Source organism: Scyliorhinus torazame, chromosome 8 (genome assembly GCF_047496885.1).
Source record: "Scyliorhinus torazame isolate Kashiwa2021f chromosome 8, sScyTor2.1, whole genome shotgun sequence".
NCBI lineage: Eukaryota > Metazoa > Chordata > Chondrichthyes > Carcharhiniformes > Scyliorhinidae > Scyliorhinus > Scyliorhinus torazame.
The window spans coordinates 251601824-251620585 of NC_092714.1; the positions used below are offsets into that span (position 1 = coordinate 251601824).

Sequence of the window (18762 nt, forward strand, 5' to 3'; positions counted from 1 at the left end):
TGCAAGGTTGGATCTGGGTGTTTAAATGGTTATTCTGGAGTTAGAAGTTATTTTTTCTTTCGAGCTTTTTCGGAGTAACTATCAGGGTAAAACTGGCAGAACCATTCAAAGTTAGTGATTTAAATCGCTTCTGTCTGATGGTTCCCAGCCCAGCACCATTGTCCAGAGGAAGCTAGCTCTTCTGGGCGTGGGAACTTCCTAGAGGGATCCTCCAGCGCATCATTGGTGTAACCCCCTGAATGCAACGCTGGGGAACTAGACGTTATGGGTCAAGGTATGCGGTTTTACTGTGGCTCTTTCAATTCTTGGATTTTTTGGGGGTTTTGCCGTTATTTCTTCCTTCCTTCCTATGAGCTATGGGAACTTTGGATCTACAGGCGATTTAAAATGTTCAAATTCTCATAATTGTGGCATGCTGGGCACTCTTCCCACTTGTGTAAGGTTTTCCTGCCACGTAGTGTCTCAAGTGCTCATTCAAATACTTCTTGAATGTTGTGAACGTTCCCGCCTCTATCACCCTCTCAGGCAGTGAGTTCCAGATTCCACCATCCTCTGGATGAAAAGGTTTTCCCTCAAATCCCCTCTGAATCTCCTACCTTGGGACACTTTTTCCTAATGTGACAGGCTTTTGCTGCACTGTGCTTTCCCTTATCTGTCTGACGTATTGAATGGCTTCATTCATTTTCTCTATAAATAACTTCTGTTTAGCTTCCTCTGGTTGATCTGTCACACTATTTGTACTGCCCTGTGTGAGAAGAGTCTTCCCTGATTTGGAAAAGATCTAAGACCCTAACTACTATGTGATCACATAGTGCCACAGTGGTTAGCACTGTTGCTTCACAGTGCCATGACCACAAGTTCGATTCCAGCCTTGAGTGATTGTCTGTGTGGAGATCGCGCATTCTCCCCGTGTCTGCATGGGTTTCCTCCGGGTGCTCCGGTTTCCTCTTGCAGTCCACAGATGTGCAGGTTAGGTGAATTTGCCACGCTAAAATTGTCCCTTTGTGTCCAAAGATGCGCAAGTTAGATGGGATTACAGGAATAGGGTGGGCAGTGGGCCTAAGTAGGTTGCTCTTTCAGAGGGTTGGTGCAAACTAGATGGTCCGAATGGCCTCTTTCTGCACTGTAGGGATCTATGGATTCTATTCCAAAGTTGCAATTCTCCATGAGTCTGTACATGTTATTTATAAATGAGCCCATGGATTCATCTTGTTTTTACCTCCTCCTGTTAAATTTAATTTCCTCAAACGTTGTCTCAAGTGCCAAGCAAATGCCTCGAGGACCTCTTCATATGAGCTCCAAACCTCATCAGATAAGCTGTTATGGCCCCTAGTTCATAGAGTAAAGTACTGACCTGATCACTTTGATCCTTCTTCTTCAAACCTGATGTTGTTTTGTATCTGGAGAATCTCTTTCTCCAGTTGTCCCAGTGTTGAGCTTGTTGCGAGCCTTCAGTGCTTTGAAATGGTTCCGGGAGCTGCAAAGTAGACTCCATCCTGTCCCTAAGCTCGGCATCCATTGCTTAAAGGTTCACAGACTGTTTGATTGTAATATGTACTCCCTGCTGTCTGAACTTCAGGTCTGCTTGCATCTTCACGAAGCTCTGTTTTCAGGTGGGTCTTCAATCTTTTTGCTGGTTCTTTTTTTCCCGAGGGTTCGTAGGTCTTTCATGTCAGCAGTCTTTTCCTGAGCTTTTCTGGGCGTTTATGCTCTGCCCGTCTTGTTTCATCTTGGGCTTGCCTGTTACCTGAAGAATGCTACCACAGACTCTTATTTGTAAAAAACACTCTTGTTTATTTACACTTCTACCTACATCTGTGTACTCTCTATGAGGTTGTACTTCTGCTTCCCATCATGAGATCTCAGTCTCTTAGTCATGTGACATTGCATCATAGTAACATCAGTAACGTCTATCAGGTGCTCCCGTTATTTTAACTCTTTGCGCTACTGTTATGGGCCAGGGTTTAGAGAATACCAAAGTATATCATGCAGCTCACCTGACCTACAACTGTTTATTAATTTTGGTTACGAGGAGCACAAGGGCCTACTTTTCAGGTGTTATTCAACAGAGGCCTTAAGCACTTTTAAACAAAGAAACTTTATTCTACGAATTCAGATAACATTTTATAAACATACACAGGAGGCATTTTTATCAACTACAAACATAAATACCCCACACAGCTACAGTTCTCTCTCTCTCTCTATATATATATATATATAACCCTTAATAACTTCCCTTTTAACTGTCTCAATTTGATAACAACATCCAATACCAGAAAACCCCTTTTGACAAAACAGTAGGTTTGGATTCTTTCCAGAAAACAGTTATCACTTTTAAATTATCAAGTGATCTGGACAACCTTTTAACATAGAGAGAGAGAGAGAGAGGAGAAGCCTTCTTTGTCTGAATGCTGCTTCCAACCTGTAAAAGGAAAGTAAACTCAGAGCCACTGCCAGCTCCCAGCTCCACCCACACAATGACATCACTGAAGCCGTTTGAGAAGACAATACATTTCTTAAAGGGAAACTCCCATGACACTACATTTTGAAGCTTTTTTGAAACACTTACATTTGGAAAGAGTTTTTGATAACTGTAACAATTCCAGGAGGAGCAGAGTGAAAGGCCCAACCGATTTATTTTAAACTGATAATAAAGCCACTACAGCGGCACATGAAACTAAGGTCCCAGCCCAGGACTATCAGGAACTGCCGGTCCGGGGCTACATTTAAAAGTCCCGCTAATGAGTCCCAGCTGGGCAGCCCTCTGCCCACTCACACGGGAACCCATTTTCCACAAGGCCCACGGGGAGATCAATCAGTGATTTCCCCCATGGTCCTTGTGAGGGTTTTCATAATAACCACTGGATATCTCCAAGCACTTTACACCCAATTAATAACTTTTGATGTATTGTCGCTGCATTAATAGTGGAAGCACAGCAGCTAGTTCATGCACAGCAAGCTCCGACAAGCACCAAAGAGATAATAACCAGATAATCTGTTTTTGTGAAGTTGATTGAGGGATAAACCTTCACCTGGATCACTCCCTTGCTCCTCTTTAAAACGGTGCCACAGAATATTTTAAGTCCACTTCAGTTTAACATCCCTTCTGAAATGCAACACCTCTGGCAGTGCAGCTTCCTCTTATTGCTGCACAGGAGTAAGAGCCTTGGTTTGCTGCTATGTCCCTGGAGCGGGACCTGACTGGGGAACCTTGTAGCTCAGAGGCATAAGTATATCAACTAAGCCATGGTTTGAACGCAGAACATCATAGTATGATCTGGCAGCTGGTAAGTGCCGGAGAAACCAAATCCCAAAGGCAAACTTGGCAAGCTATTTCAACTCTTCATATTGTACTTTTGCCATTACAATACTGAAGTCAGAAGCCACAAATTCCAGTAGTACCTTTGGAGATTTTAAATATTAAATTTTTAAAATCTATTAAGAAAAGAAAACCTAAACACAAAAGATTACATTTACTCAGCTAAAATTAGTCAATCCCCCAAAAAATATTTCGACTTGGTTAGACTCATAAATAAACATCCCCTTTAGGCAACCATCCTTTGTAGATATTTAATCTATTTAGAAATACATTAATATTATCATGAGGCAACCCCATTGCTGTTGTATAGAAGGTATGTCACCAGGACTTCTGTCTCTCTCACACTTCCATTCTGCTGCGGAAATTCAGAAATTTTAAAACAAATCCCTGCTGTCTGAAAAAAAACTTTTCTGGGTTGGCTGGAAGCTGCTGCACTTTACTTCCTCACAGTTCTCTTCCAGCACAGAGCACTCTCCAGGAGCTCTTACACGGTCACTCCTCTTAGGCTCTCAGCATCTCTTCTTGTGTACTTCCCCCCTCTTTCATCTCGATTCTATCATCCTGGTCCTCCGTGGAAATTTACCTTTCCCAGAATACAAAAACATTTTCTGTTCTCCCTAATGCACCGTTTTTGGACCAAATCCAATTTAATAACCTCACCTTATTTATTCATGACATTTTCTCGTTGTGAACTCTTTTTATTTCCTTTTGAAATTTAACAACTGAACACAACAAACCTTCTTTATCTCCTAATGCAAATGTCTTCCTATAACTTCTGAAAAATTCAGCTTGGCCATGTTTACTTAAAGTGACTACCTTTCACAAATACTCCTTTGATGTTCACAATCCTGTAGATACCCAGCTTAATTAAATTATGTTCCTACACGGGCGCACAAATGCACAGTTTCACAGAATAACACATTAAACCGCAAAAATAGAAAAAATAATAAACGGGTGTGATTCAGCGGGCTTAAAACTAAGTCCGCTTTTGGGCGCCTTTGGCGGGGTGATTCACGATGGCTGCAGCGCCGAGAATCACCCGCTATTCAATGGCACTTTGCCCTTTTCCTTGGCCTTGGGGGTTCTCCCTGCTGAGGCCATACTTAGAGAGATTCCTTGCTGGTGAGCTGGTCTCGCCAGCAGGAATGGCAGTGCATAAATCAGGGCACCATTTTGAACGGCCACCGTGAACTTTTTCAGCAGCCCCTGCCCTCTCCCCCCTCCGATGTCTAGCTCCCCTCTTAACCCTCTAACCTTGCCCAGGCTTCTAGGACCCCCCCCCCACACCCCCTCCAAGTGGCAAGGCCCCCTAGCCCGACCCCTGGCGGTGCCAACCTGGCACCCTGGCACTGCCAGCCTGGCACTCCGATAATATCTCAGTCTGTTCCTCAGAATATCTGGCCTTCTCCAGGTTCGGGACACCAAAGTGCCTCACAGACAGTGATTTGTGTATGAACAAGTGAGATAAAATAAATAAACCAAAGGGAGCAAGTTCATTTTATAAAGGTCACTGCAATGCTACCTGTGGCCTGGTGTGGCTCTTGTGAATGGGAAAGAGGGAATGAAAGTGAGGTGGGGAAGGGTTTGGTGAGGGGGTGGTGATGGGGGTGGAAAGGTGTGGTTGTTGGGTGAGGTTGGATTGGATTGGATTTGTTTATTGTCACATGTACCGAGGTACAGTGAAAGTATTTTTCTGTGAGCAGCTCAAACAGTTCATTCAGTTCATGAAAAGAAAAGAAAATATAAAGAAAATACATAATAGGGCAACATAAGGTACACAGTGTAAATACATAGACACTGGCATCGGGTGAAGCACACATGAGTGTAGTATTAATCAGGTCAGTCCATAAAAGGGTGGTTTAGGAATCTGGGAACAGCGGGGAAGAAGCTGTTTTTGAATTTCTTCGTTCATGTTCTCAGACTTTTGTATCTCCTGCCCGATGGAAGAAGTTGGAAGAATGAGTAAGGGGGGTGGGAGGGGTCTTTGATTATGCTGCCCGCTTTCTCAAGGCAGCGGGAGGTGTAGATGGAGTCAATGGATGGGAGGCAGGTTTGTGTGATGGACTGGGCTGTGTTCCCGACTCTCTGAAGTTTCTTGTGGTCTTGGGCCGAGCAGTTGCCATACGAGGCTGTGATAGGATGCTTTCTATGGTGCATCTGTAAAAGTTGGTAAGAGTTAATATGGACATGCCGAATTTCCTTAGTTTCCTGAGGAAGTATAGGCGCTGTTGTGCTTTCTTGGTGGTAGCGTCGACATGGGTGGACCCGGACAGATTGTTGGTGATGTGCACACCTAGGAATTTGAAGCTGTCAACCATCTCCGCCGTGGCCCCATGGATGCAGACAGGGGTGTGTATGATACTTTTTTTCCTCAAGTCAATGACCAGCTCTTTAGTTTTGCTGGCACTGAGGGAGAGATAGTTGTCGTTGCACCACTCCATTAGGTTCTCTATCTCTCTCCTGTATTCTGACTCGTCGTTGTTCGAGATCCGACCCACTATGGTCGTGTCGTCAGCAAACCTATAGATGGAGCTGGAACCAAATTTTGCCATGCAGTCGTGTGTGTACAGGGAGTATAGTAGGGGGTTAAGTACGCAGCCTTGCGGGGCCCCGGTATTGAGGACTATTGTGGAGGAGGTGTTGTTGTTTATTCTTGCTGATTGTGGTCTGTGGGTCAGAAAGTCAGGGATCCAGTTGCAGAGTGGGGAGCCAAGTCCTACGTTTCGGAGCTTTGATATGAGCTTGTCTGGGATTATGGTGTTGCAGGCGGAGCTGTAGTCAATAAATAGGAGTTTGATGTAGGCGGCCTTGTTGTCGAGTTGTTCTAGGATGAGTGTAGGGCAAGGGAGATGGCATCTACTGTGGACGGGTTGCGGCGGTATGCGAGTTCCTCTGCTGTGGACCGGTTGGGCAGAGTCCCTCGCATCCAGGTTGTTAATGTCTCTATAATACATCTGTCAAACAACTCATTAAATAAAAATAATTCTTAAAGTGTCTCAGAACAAAACCCTATACCATCAGAGTGAGTCGAGAAGGACACTTGAGACCCCAAACAAACTATAAAGTGTATTTGCTTCAATCTGTCTTTTCTGTTTCCTCATGGTCTGAGCTATCTGTGATAGAATCTGAACAAGGCCACAGCAGTTGTAACAGTATCACAAACCTGACAGAAATTGCTCTAATATTTCAGTGACCTGGTTGGTTCTGAGCGAGATATTCCCTGCTGGAATTAGAGGGCGAGCATTTGCATTCTCCAGCAGCTTCAACTGGGCGGCGAATATAATTGTCACTGTCACGTTCCTGGATGTAATTGGTGAGTAGGAGAAGAATACTTGGATTTGTCTTTGGCTGTAAGTCAGAATAATAACTACTTTTGGAGTGCAGTGACTGCTGAGGCCATACTTAGAGAGATTCTCGCCAGCAGGAATGGCAGTGCGAAAATCAGGGCACCATTTTGAACGGCCACCTTGAACTTTTTCAGCAGCCCCTGCCCTCTCCCCCCTCCGATGTCTAGCTCCCCTCTTAACCCCTCTAACCTTGCCCAGGCTTCTAGGAACCCCCCCCCCCACACCCCCTCCAAGTGGCAAGGCCCCCTAGCCCGACCCCTGGCGGTGCCAACCTGGCACCCTGGCACTGCCAGCCTGGCACTCCGATAATATCTCAGTCTGTTCCTCAGAATATCTGGCCTTCTCCAGGTTCGGGGAGATGGGGGAGAGAGACTACCTGGGTAAATACCGCAACATTCTGTAACAGTGAATTTCCACAGAAAGCAAACGCAAATGACCAGTCATTTTGACTGAGGGAGGAATGTTGGACCCCAGGTAACGTCCCATTTTTTGAAATTAGCATATTGTCCCACAGAAATCAGCAGTTTCATCCATTGAGAATATGCATATTTCTTTCCATGTATTTTAGTATTCAAAGATTTGATTTACTCTAATTTGTTCCAGGCCCCACCATCTTCAGCTTCCTGACCTTCCTTCCGTCATAAAGTTAGAAGTGTTCATTGTCATTCACAACTCCTCAGATACCGAAGCAGTCCATATCCAAACGTAGCAAGACCTGGACAAAATCCAGGCCTGGGCTGACAAGTGAAAAGTAACATTTATGCCAGAGAAATGGACTACTGTGGGCGGGCGGCACAGTAGCACAGTGGGTGGCATGGCAGCACAGTGGCTAGCACCGTCGCTTCCCAGCTCCAGGGTCCCAGGTTCGATTCCCGGCTTGGGTCACTGTCTGTGCGGAGTCTGCACGTTTTCCTCGTGTCTGCGTGGGTTTCCCCCAGGAGCTCCGGTTTCCTCCCACAGTCCAGGTGGAGGTTAGGTGGATTGGATGTGCTAAATTGCCCTTAGTGTCCAAAGGGGTTGGGTGGGGTTGCTTGGTTATGGGTATGGGGCGGAGGTGTGGGCTTAAGTGGGGTGCTCTTTCCAAGGTCCGGTGCAGACTCGATGGGCCGAATGGCCTCCTTCTGCACTGTAAATTCTATGTCTAAGTGCCAGGCAATGACCATCTCCAGCAAGAGAGAACCTAACCATCATCACTTGACATTCAATGGCATTACCATTGCTGAATCTCCCACTCTCAACATCCTGGGGTTACTATTGACCATAAACTGAACCGGACTAGTATTAATACTATGGCTACAAAAGCAGGTCAGAGGTTGGGAATCCTGTGGCAAGTATCTCACCTCTTGACTCCCTAAAGCGTGTCCTCCATCTACAAGGCGCATGGGAACACCACCACTTGTAAGTTCCCCTTCAAGTCACTCACCATCCTGACTTAAAAATATATCGCCGTAGTTCCACTATCACTGGTTCAGAATCCTAGAACTCCTTCCCTAACAGCACTCTGGGTGTAACTACAACACATGGGCTGCAGCAGTTCAAGAAGGCAGCTCACCTTCTTCTCAAGGGCAATTACAAATGGGCAATAAACACTTGCCTGGTCAGTGATGCCTACTTATCGGGAATGAATAAAATTATATTGCTGTCAGACAGAGAACCAAGGCCGATTGGGAATGGGAGGCAAACAGAGTCTAGATGTTTCTTAATTTCAAAGAGAAATATGATAAGTGCCCAATGATGGCTCAGAATTGATGGGGTGGTGCCCCAACCTGTTCATGACAAGAGTTGCCTTGTCTGTGTAAAGAAAGAAAAAGAAAAGGAATTTTCTGGTGAAGTGCCTAAATATTTGCTTTGTGTGATAGTAGAGTGACTCCAGGAGAAAGCTATTATTGCAGGTAAGTAACTCAAGAGGGAACCTGTATGCTGGGCGGGGGCCAATATTAACATTGAAAAACCCCACGCCTGAAAAATGAACATTATCTTACTCTTTGTTCAGAAACAATTGGATTCTTTGGGACATTCCTATTCTATGGAGTGGTGGGATTCGCTTCAGTTGCTTTTATATATCTTTACCTGCCTGAGACCAAGGGACAATCACTGGAAGAGATTGACAGACAGTTCTCTGCCAGAAGGTAAGTCCGTTCTTCAAGTTTTTATGAAACGGCAAGGCTTTTAAAAAATGCTACATGAAGTTGTTATATTAATGGAACTGGTTTGCAACTTGCAGGGAGTGTGTGATTCAAGAACAAGCATTAAGCATGTCTTGTTAGTGCATTCACTGAGGCTGGTTTAGCACAGTGGGCTAAGACAGCTGGCTTGTAATGCACAACAAGACCAGCAGCGCGGGTTCAATTCCTGTTCCAGCCTCCCCGAACAGGCGCCGGAATGTGGCGACTGGGGGCTTTTCACAGTAACTTCATTGAAGCCAACTTGTGACAATAAGCGATTATTGAGACCGGTTTGGTGCAGGGCTAAATAGCTGGCTTTGAAAGCAGACCAAGGCAGGCCAGCAGCACGGTTCAATTCCCGTACCAGCCTCCCCGAACAGGCGCCGGAATGTGGCGACTGGGGGCTTTTCACAGTAACTTCATTTGAAGCCTACTTGTGACAATAAGTGATTTTCATTTCATTTTTTTCATTTCACATAATACGTTGCTGCAGAACACCTGCTTACTATGAATGCAGCTCCTACAGGGGCCTTCTCTGTGTGGCATCCTCTTTGTCCAAGGATTACTGATCATGGCTCATGCTTTGGTATTACTGTTGGACAAGGCAGGTCCCAATAATTACTTCAGCCAGTGTAGAGATTGAACCCATGCTGTTGATATTTTCTGCAGCACAGCCCAGCATCTAGCCAACTGAGCTAACAGACCCTTCAGTCTGGGTTCAAGCTGTATTATCAAACCAAATTCAGTCTGGAGGCTTAAATGCCACAACACACTGGTTCTCAGATAAACCACTTGGATTTTCGCTATATTAATCCCATTACGCTCTGTGTCCCACACAGAGACTGAGTCTGAGATACTTTTTTACTATCCTGTCAAAGCATCGCTCGGTCCTACAAAACTGGCCGTGAGCCAAGGGTCAATTGGGCCACTGGCTGTAGAAAATCGCAACATATTTATTTGTGGATGTGGCGGTCCGCATGAGATTTCCGCAATGGATGTAAGGGGGTGGCGGCGAGCAATTCTTTTTTTTTAATAAACATTTTATTGAGGTATTTTTTGGTATTATAACAACAACACAATAAACAATGTACATGAAACTATAAACATAGTGCAAAAGCTGTCTCTCTCCCTTACAGGTCTCACCTTTATTAACCCCCTACTCTAAGCTAAACTAAACCTCCCCCCCCCCCCCCCCTTCTGCTGACGATTAATTTTCTGCGAAGAAGTCGACGAACGGTTGTCACCTCCAGACGAACCCTAACAGTGACTGTCCCAAGGCAAACTTGATTTTCTCCAAATAGAGAAAGCTAGCCATGTCCGATAGCCAGGTCTCCGACTTCGGGGGCTTTGAGTCCCTCCAAGCTAATAGTATCCATCTCCGAGCTACCAGGGAAGCAAAGGCCAGAACGTCTGCCTCTTTCTCCTCCTGGATTCCCGGGAGATTCCCGGGACTTCCGACACCCCGAAAATCACCACCTCTGGACTCGGTGCCACCCTTGTTTTTTACACCGTGGACATGACATCCGCAAACCCCTGCCAAAATTCCCAAAGCTTCGGACATGCCCAGAACATGTGGACATGGTTCGCTGGTCCTCCCGCACATTTTGCACACCTGTCTTCCACCCCAAAGAATCTGCTCATCCGGGCCACTGTCATGTGAGCCCGGTGAACGACCTTAAATTGTATCAGGCTGAGCCTGACTCTACTCAACGCGTCTGCCCATAGACCATTCTCTATCTCTCCTCCTAGCTCCTCCTCCCACTTGCGCTTCAGCTCCTCAGTCTGTGTCTCCTTTGACCCCATAAATACCTTGTAAATGTCAGAAACGCTCCCTTCTCCTACCCACCCTCTGGAAACTACCCAGTCCTGAATTCCCCCTTGGCGGTAGGAGCGGGAAGGTCGACACCTATTTACGTAGGAAGACCCACACCTGCAGATACCTGAATTCTTTTCCCCTCGCCAACCAAACTTCTCCTCCAGCGCCCTCATACTCGGAAAGCTCCCCTCTATAAACATATCCCCCATCCTCTCAATCCCTGCTCTCTGCCATATCCGGAACCCTCTATCCATACTTCCCGGGACAAACCAGTGATTATTACAGATTGGGGACCAGGCCGATACTCCCTCTGCTCCCACATGTCTCCTCCATTGTCCCCAGACTCTCAGGGACGCCACCACCACGGGGCTGGTGGAGTACCGTGCTGGCGGGAATGGCAGAGGCGCAGTTACCAACGCCTGCAAACTGGTGCCATTGCATGAAGCCGCCTCCATACGCTCCCATGCCGACCCCTCCCCCACCACCTATTTCCTGATCATGGCTATATTCGCCGCCCAGTAATAGTTACTAAAATGTGGCACCGCCAACCCGCCCTCTCCCCGACTCCGCTCAAGCATTACCTTCCTTACCTGGGGGGTCTTGCCCACCCAAACAAAGCCAGAGATCACTTTGTTGACCGTTTAAAAAAGGACAGCGGAATAAAGATGGGGAGACATTGAAACACGAACGCGAATCTCGGGAGGACTGTCATCTTCACCGTCTGCACCCTCCCAGCTAATGACAACGGGAGCGCGTCCCATCTCCGGAAATCGTCCTTCAATGGTCTACTAGCCGGGCCAGGTTAAATTTATGCAGCCGGTCCCATTCCGGCGCCACCTGAATACCGAAGTACCCAAAGCTCCCCCTACTAATCTAAACGGCAGCTCCCTCAATTGCCTCTCCTGTCCCCTCGCCTGGACCGCAAACATCTCACTTTTCCCCATATTTAGCTTATACCCTGAAAACCGGCGAAATTCCCCTAGAATCCCCACTATTGGGTCCGATACATACAGAAGCAGGTCGTCTGCATAGAGCGAGACTCTGTGCTCCACATCCCCTGGACCAGCCCCTTGAGGCTCTCAGAGCAATTGCCAACGGCTCTATAGCTAGCGCGAACAACAGTGGAGAGAGAGGGGGCATCCCTGTCTTGTCCCCCGGTGCAGTCTAAAATAGTCTGATGTTGTCCTATTCATCCGTACCCTTGCCACAGGAGCCTGATACAGCAACCTGACCCAGTCAATAAAGCCCTCCCAAATCCGAACCGTCCCAGTACCTCCCACAGATAATCGAATTCTACCCGATCAAAAGCCTTTTCTACATCCATTGCGATCACTACCTCCATCTCCCTACCTTCCTGGGCCATCATGATCACATTTAACAACCTTCTTACATTGACCACCAACTGCCTACCCTTAACAGACCCCGTCTGGTCCTCCCCAATAACGTCCGGAACACAATCCTCAATCCTGGAGGACAAACATTTGGTCAGCAGTTTGCCGCCCACGTTCAACAGGGATATCGGCCTGGAGGACCCACACATCGCCGGGTTCTTGTCCCGCTTCAGAATCAGCGAAATCGTGGCCGGTGACATCGTCAGGGGCAGCACCCCTCTTTCCCTTGCCACATTGAACATCCTCATCAACACCGGCCCCAATATCCCAGAGATCTTTTTATAAAACTCCACTGGGTATCTGTCCGGCCCCGGGGCTTTACCCGCCTGCATGGCCTTCAGACCCTCCACTATCTCTTCCACCCCGATCGGGGCCTCCAGCCCCTCTACCAGCTCCCCGTCCACCTTTGGGAAATTCAGCCCCCCCAAGATGTTCCTCATCCCCTCCGGCCCCCTAGGGGGTTCCAACCTATACAGCCTACTGTAGAAATCCATAAACACCTTATTCACCGCTGCTGAATCTCCAACCAGGTTCCCATCTCTGTCATTTACTTTCCCTTTCTCCCTGGCTGTCTCCCTCTTCCTAAGCTGCTGTGCAAGCATTCTGTTGGCCTTCTCTCCGTACTCATAGATCGCCCCCCTCACCTTTCTCAGCTGCTCCACCACCCTCCCTGTGGTTAGCAAGCCGAACTCCGTCTGTAGCCTCCGCTGTTCCCTTAAACGCCCTGCCTCTGGGATCTCCGCAGACCTCCAATCGATCTGTAGTACCTCCTTAACCAGTCGGTCCGTCTCTGCCCTGTCCTCCTTCTCCCTATGGGCCCGTATCGAGATCAGCTCCCCTCTGACCACCGCCTTCAGTGCTTCCCAGACCATCGCTGATGAAATTTCCCCCGTGTCGTTGACCTGCAGATAGTTCCTCATTTCCTCAGCCGCTCGCAAACCCCTTCGTCAGCCATAAGTTGCACATCCAACCACCAGTGCGGGCGCTGGTTACTGTCTTTACTAACCTGTAGGTCAACCCAGTCCGGTGCATGGTCTGAGATTGTGATCGCCGAGTACCCCGTGTCCACCACCCGTGCCAGTAAGGCCCTGCTCAAAATGAAGAAATCGATCCGGGAGTACACTTTATGCAGTGTGAGTAGAAGGAGAACTCCTTCACCCGCGGCTGCCCAAATCTCCATACCCCCCCCCCCCCCGCCCCCCATCTGCTCCATGAACCCTTTTAGTTCCTTTGCCATTGCTGGCTGGCACCCTACCTGTTTTCGAGCTTGACAGGTCCAAGCCAGGGTCAATAACTGTGTTGAAGTCCCCTCCCATGACCAACTTATGCGAATCCAGGTCCGGTATCTTCCCCAGTATCCTCTTTATAAACTCCACATCATCCCAATTTGGCGCATACACATTTACTAATACCACCTACACCCCTCCAGTTTCCCACTGACCATAATGTGCCGACCTCCCACATCCGAAACTATTCTTCCTGCCTCAAACACCACCTGCTTATTGATCAAGATTGCGACCCCTCTAGTCTTTGAATCCAGTCCAGAGTGAAAGACCTGATTGACCCAGCCTTTCCTCAATCTAATCTGGTCAGTTACTCTAAGGTGCGTCACCTGCAACATTACCACGTCTGCCTTCAGTCCCCTAAGATGCGCGAACACACGTGCCCTCTTGACCGGCCCATTTAACCCTCGAACATTCCAGGTGATCAGCCTAGTTGGGGGGCTCATTGCCCCCCCCCTTCACCGATCAGCCATCCCCTTGTTTGGGCTCGCCTCCCGCCCATTCTCCGCACCTCCACCGGCCAGCCCCTTGGCAGCCTCCACCCCCAACCTCCTCTCTGTCCCTTGGCCCAAGTCCCTCCCTCATCAGCAGAACATTTTCTCCCCCTTCCCCCCCCAGTAACAACACTCTGTAACCCAACCCCTTTAATAAACCGAACATATGCACCCCCCCCCCCAACTGCGCTTCCATGAGCTAGCGCGCCCAACTCGCTTGGTGGCCCCTATCCCTGGCGCCGGATAGTCTCCTACCTATTGCCCCCCCCCCCGCTCATACAAACATACTCCAACATCAAATAATCCCCACACAAATGCCCGACAGAAAAACACCAAAATCTAAACAAGCACACCTCTATCCCCCAACAGTGCAAATGAAAACCTTAACTCACTCAGCTCTGCCACTGGTCCCAAACCAATACAGAAGGAATTACCAACAGCTTCCACAAAACGAAAAACAAGCAACTTTTTTTGTAAAGAACGAAGAAACAAAAAGAAAAAAAACCATGAACATTGCAGCAAAGTTCAAAAGTTCTCAGTCCACCACCAGTCCTTTCCTTTTCACGAAGTCCAGCTTGTCCTCAGGCGACTCGAAATAGAAGTGCTGTTCCTCGTACATGACCCAGAGACGGGCCGGATACAACAGTCCGAAATTCACCTTTTTCTTAAAAAGGATCGACCTAATCTGGTTGAAGCCTGCTCTTCTCCTGGTCACCTCCACATTCAGGTCTTGGTAAACCCGCAGGATACTGTTGGCCCACCTACAGCTCCGTGTCTGCTTGGCCCACTGTAGAATGCGCTCCTTATCCAAGTACCTGTGGAATCTCACCACCATTACCCTCAGGGGGGGGGGTCTCCCATTTGCGGCTTCCTTGCGAGTGCTCTGTGAGCCCTGTCCGCCTCCAAGGGTCGGGAAAATGCCCCATCCCCCAGCAGCTTCTCAAACATGTCCGCGATGTATGCCCCAGCAACCGCTCCTTCGGACCCCTCCGGGAGCCCAACAATTCTCAAGTTCTGCCGGCGGGATTTATTCTCTAAGTCTTCCGCCTTCTCCAGGAGCTTCTTCTGCTGGTCTCTCAGGATCCCCACCTCCAACTCCACTGCAGTTTGATGTTCCTCCTGCTCAGCCAGCGCCTTCTCCACCTTCTGGATCGCCCGATCTTGGGCGCCCAATCTAAGCTCCAGCCGCTCAATCAACTCTTTTATCGGGTCCAAGCAGACCCATTTCTGCTTAGCAAAGCCTTCCTGAATAACTTGCATCAGCTGGTCCGTTGACCGCTGGGTCGACAAACCAGAGGTCCGGTCCTCCGCCATGTGTCTCCCGCTGCAGCTTCAGTCCAAGCCTTCTCTGTCTTTCTGTTTCTGCCTTTACGAGGACTTCTAGTCCTTCTCTCCGTGCACCAATGTGGGAATTCAGTACACAATTGCCTCTGTCATCAGTTTCACAGTTCAAGTCCGGTAGAAAATCGGGGGAAAAGGTCCAAAAGTCCAACCCGAGCGGGAGCCACCAAATGTGCGACTTACTCCTTCATAGCCGCCACCGGAAGTTCTAGGCTAGCAATTCTGTTCCATATTGTTCACACACTTCTTTACAAAAGTCACGACGGCCAATCTTATTTTGTTCTCAGCCACCTTCCACGCTTTGTACTTTCAAGTCAGGCCCACTAGATAGTGACCTGGTGCCAGAACCCTGTTTGATTACTGCTGTATTATCTCTTTAGACTATGTCCCCATGCAGTAGGCCCACACCTGGGCAATTCTGTATAATCCTGTTACATTGCTGCTTCCTGTACGAGTAACACAATCTGAATTAATGTTGTATAATTCCATGAGATTCAGTTTGGATGCACTAGACTATAAACTGGGTTAAATTGCACATTTCCAACGTCTACACCGTTCGTTGAGAATCTGATAACATTTGGGCCTCCACAGGATGAAGCTGGGGTGAAACATTATAGTCCCATTACATGGTATTATCTAAGCAGGATAGGTTGAAATCCAATCACAGTGTGTCATGGAGAAATTCACTAATGAATCAAGGCTGATCCTGTCGTGGCATGTCCAGAAAATTGCTTTGTATTGGCATTTGGACAGTCTCAACTTTAGTTTTGGATTCAGTTTTTCAGGACAGAGCTGCAGACATGATAGGGAAGTCCAATGGTCGGGCAGATTGAAAAGGATTCATGCAGGCAGCAGCGAGGTGTGGCGAAGGCGAAACAGTTGGAGTGAGGTTATTTTTCTACACCAGCCAGTTGCCAAGTAACCCTGAAGAGGAAGTCAGCATCATGACTAACTTTTCTCTTTGCTAGAGAGTCTCACATAAGACATAAGAACCAGGATGAAATGGTAGGTGGTGTCCAAACTTAGGGCGGGGCATTAACACGTGGAACATCAAGATGGCTGGCAGTTTACAAAATGTCCTGTGTAGGTGCTTCCACCATATTATAGCTGATAGTATTTTTCAGTGTTGCTTCTGAAAGGCGTAATGTGGGAGATCAAAATAAGACAACAGGATTATCCATCCAGTACATGTTCGCTTGATAACAAAATATTGCTGCTGATAAAGCTACACTTGCTTGAACTATTATTGTTGTGAACCATGATTTAAACTTCTACATGTAGCCAAAGTATTAGGCACTTGTCTATCAGTATTAAGTGTAGTGATCTGTACATCTGTACAGACATCTGCACATATACCAGGGACTGCAGACAGATGTAACAGCCACAGCATCACTAGAGGGCATCAGAGACGAGTATAAAGGGTCCATCCCAAGGTAGGATCCACCTCTTTTAGAAGCATAGGGCTAGTGAGCAGCAGTACACAGAGACAGCTCAGCATAGGCAGCTTACCTTAGCTTCACTGGTCATACCTCTTGACTGTATTGCATCTAGTTAAGCTCAGGAAATAGAACGAACCTACTGAATAAAGTCTTTGTGTTAACTGGAAGTCTACAATCTTTATTCAGACTTAGAGAATAACATATGATACCAGGAGTGCTTTCAGAAAGCTAGCTAGACACCAGCAAGACAAGAAAAACTTAAACCGGATATTCGACTGTGGAAGACTTCGCAGCAAATGGATCCTCGATGACTAACTGATTCGATGGAACTTGTTGGAACTCCATGGCAGCTGGAAACAGCTGGTAATTTAAGTTATAACTGGAAAATGTTTGAACAGCTGTTCCAAATATTTATTACAGCTAATGATTTAAGCACTGCCTCTGACGCAACAAAAATAGCCCTACTACTGTCAACAGGAGGGCATGAAGCTAGAGACATCTATAATTGCTTTAATTACTTAGAAGGGGAGGACAACACCAAATTAGAAGTTATACTCAAAAAATTTGATGAACGCTGTAACAGTCCGTCTGGTGAGATGCTGGAAAGATTTCACTCTTGTCAGAGAAACAGAGGGCCCATCTCTGATTTTATTACAAACCTCAAGTTAATACCACAAGGCTGTGATTATGCTGATTTCAGAGACACTGTGATAATGCATCAATTAATTTCTGTGCTAGCTGATAAAAATTTGAGGGAAGAACTTGCACAAAATAAGTATCTAACCCTAGAAATCGCTATACAAAAATGCCTTGCTTATGAACAAAAACAAAATCAATACTTTGGGTCTCTACAAACACAGAATCATCAGTTAGAAAACAAAATTGGTAAAAATGGCGCGAACACTCACCACAATGCGAAGGCAGTGTTGAATCGGAGGAAGACGGAGGTTCTGAGCGGCGGGCATCTTGAGAAGGGAGCCGCACATGCACAGTTGCGAGAAGAGCACACAGTACAGGAAACTCGGAGTGCGCATGGGCAATCGAGTCCTACACATGATGTCACGAGCGTCATGACATCAGAGGACCAGGACCACGCCCACTTAAAAGGGAAATGCACGAAAATGAACAAAAAGAAATTTAAAGCTGCAAAACCCAATTTTCTTGCCTCAAAAGACAGAACAATGCCCGAACTTAAGCCAGCAGTTGAAAATAACTTTCACAACACCCTGGAACAAGCAGTTAGCCCGCCCTAGAAGATGATATGGTCCTTGTAGACTACCACTCAGACGAAGATTTCATCTTGGGAGAGGGATACCCCAGTACCAAATCCGAACTGCAACTAGAGGTGTTGTACCGTGAAGACCCCGACGATGAGTTCTTCGGATTGGGGAATTTTCAGCCCAGCATATATGACATCCCGACTCGTGAGTGCAGGATTATGCTGCAGCCTGACGCCAAGAAACAGAGAGTGGTCCACGCACCACGAAGGGTCCCAGCCTCCACACAAGAAGATGATTTGTTGATTGAACATGAAGAGAATGATCACAACTCCGAAACAAAAAGCGATGATTTGTCTATCGAACAATACACGCAATACTACTCAGACATGGCTGAGTTATTCGGAGATCCTGATCACAGCATCAGCAACACGGTTGAAAAGCTCAATACGACTCTTCTCATGGTAGATGAATCCAATACCATGATGCCATGGCAGATCGTCGATACATGGGATGACAGCAATACCCAAGACGAAGACGACGCCACACAGAGAGCACAGAATGACTCCATTGAGAGAGGACAGATCGACTCGACAGTGAGAACACTGCACGACTCCACAAAGAGAGCGATGACAGACTCCACAGAGAGAGTGATGACAAACTCCACACAGAGAGCGATGAAGGACTCCACAAAGAAAGCGACACCAGCCTCCACAAAGAGAGCGACGTAAGCCTCCACAGACAGCTCGGTGACAGACTCAAAAGTGGAAGCAAGCAAACACTCCATAGTGAACGCCATGCATGTACAAGACCATGAAGATCTATCAAGCTTACTTGAGACACCAGGAGAAGACACTGAATGTCTACCCACTGTATGTGAGTCAAGTGATGAAGAAATCATAATTCCCATACAGGATGTGCAGGATCACAGCGAGACTGACATATCTCAG

The 18762-nt window shown here is 47.3% G+C and overlaps 1 protein-coding gene and 1 long non-coding RNA gene across 3 annotated transcripts in view; one reads left to right on the forward strand and one right to left on the reverse strand.

The window, feature by feature from the left end:
- Nucleotides 1–18762, reverse strand: part of LOC140428538 (uncharacterized) — a 127599-nt gene that overhangs the window by 79117 nt on the left and 29720 nt on the right. The window lies entirely within an intron of this gene.
- The window catches only part of slc2a10 (solute carrier family 2 member 10), an 83976-nt gene that overhangs the window by 61032 nt on the left and 4182 nt on the right, over nt 1–18762 (forward strand). For both annotated transcript variants that reach the window (XM_072515109.1, XM_072515110.1), the window contains exons 4-5: nt 6510–6632; nt 8660–8795. In XM_072515109.1, coding sequence (XP_072371210.1) covers nt 6510–6632; nt 8660–8795 — 259 coding nt within the window. The remainder of the gene's footprint in view (nt 1–6509; nt 6633–8659; nt 8796–18762) is intronic.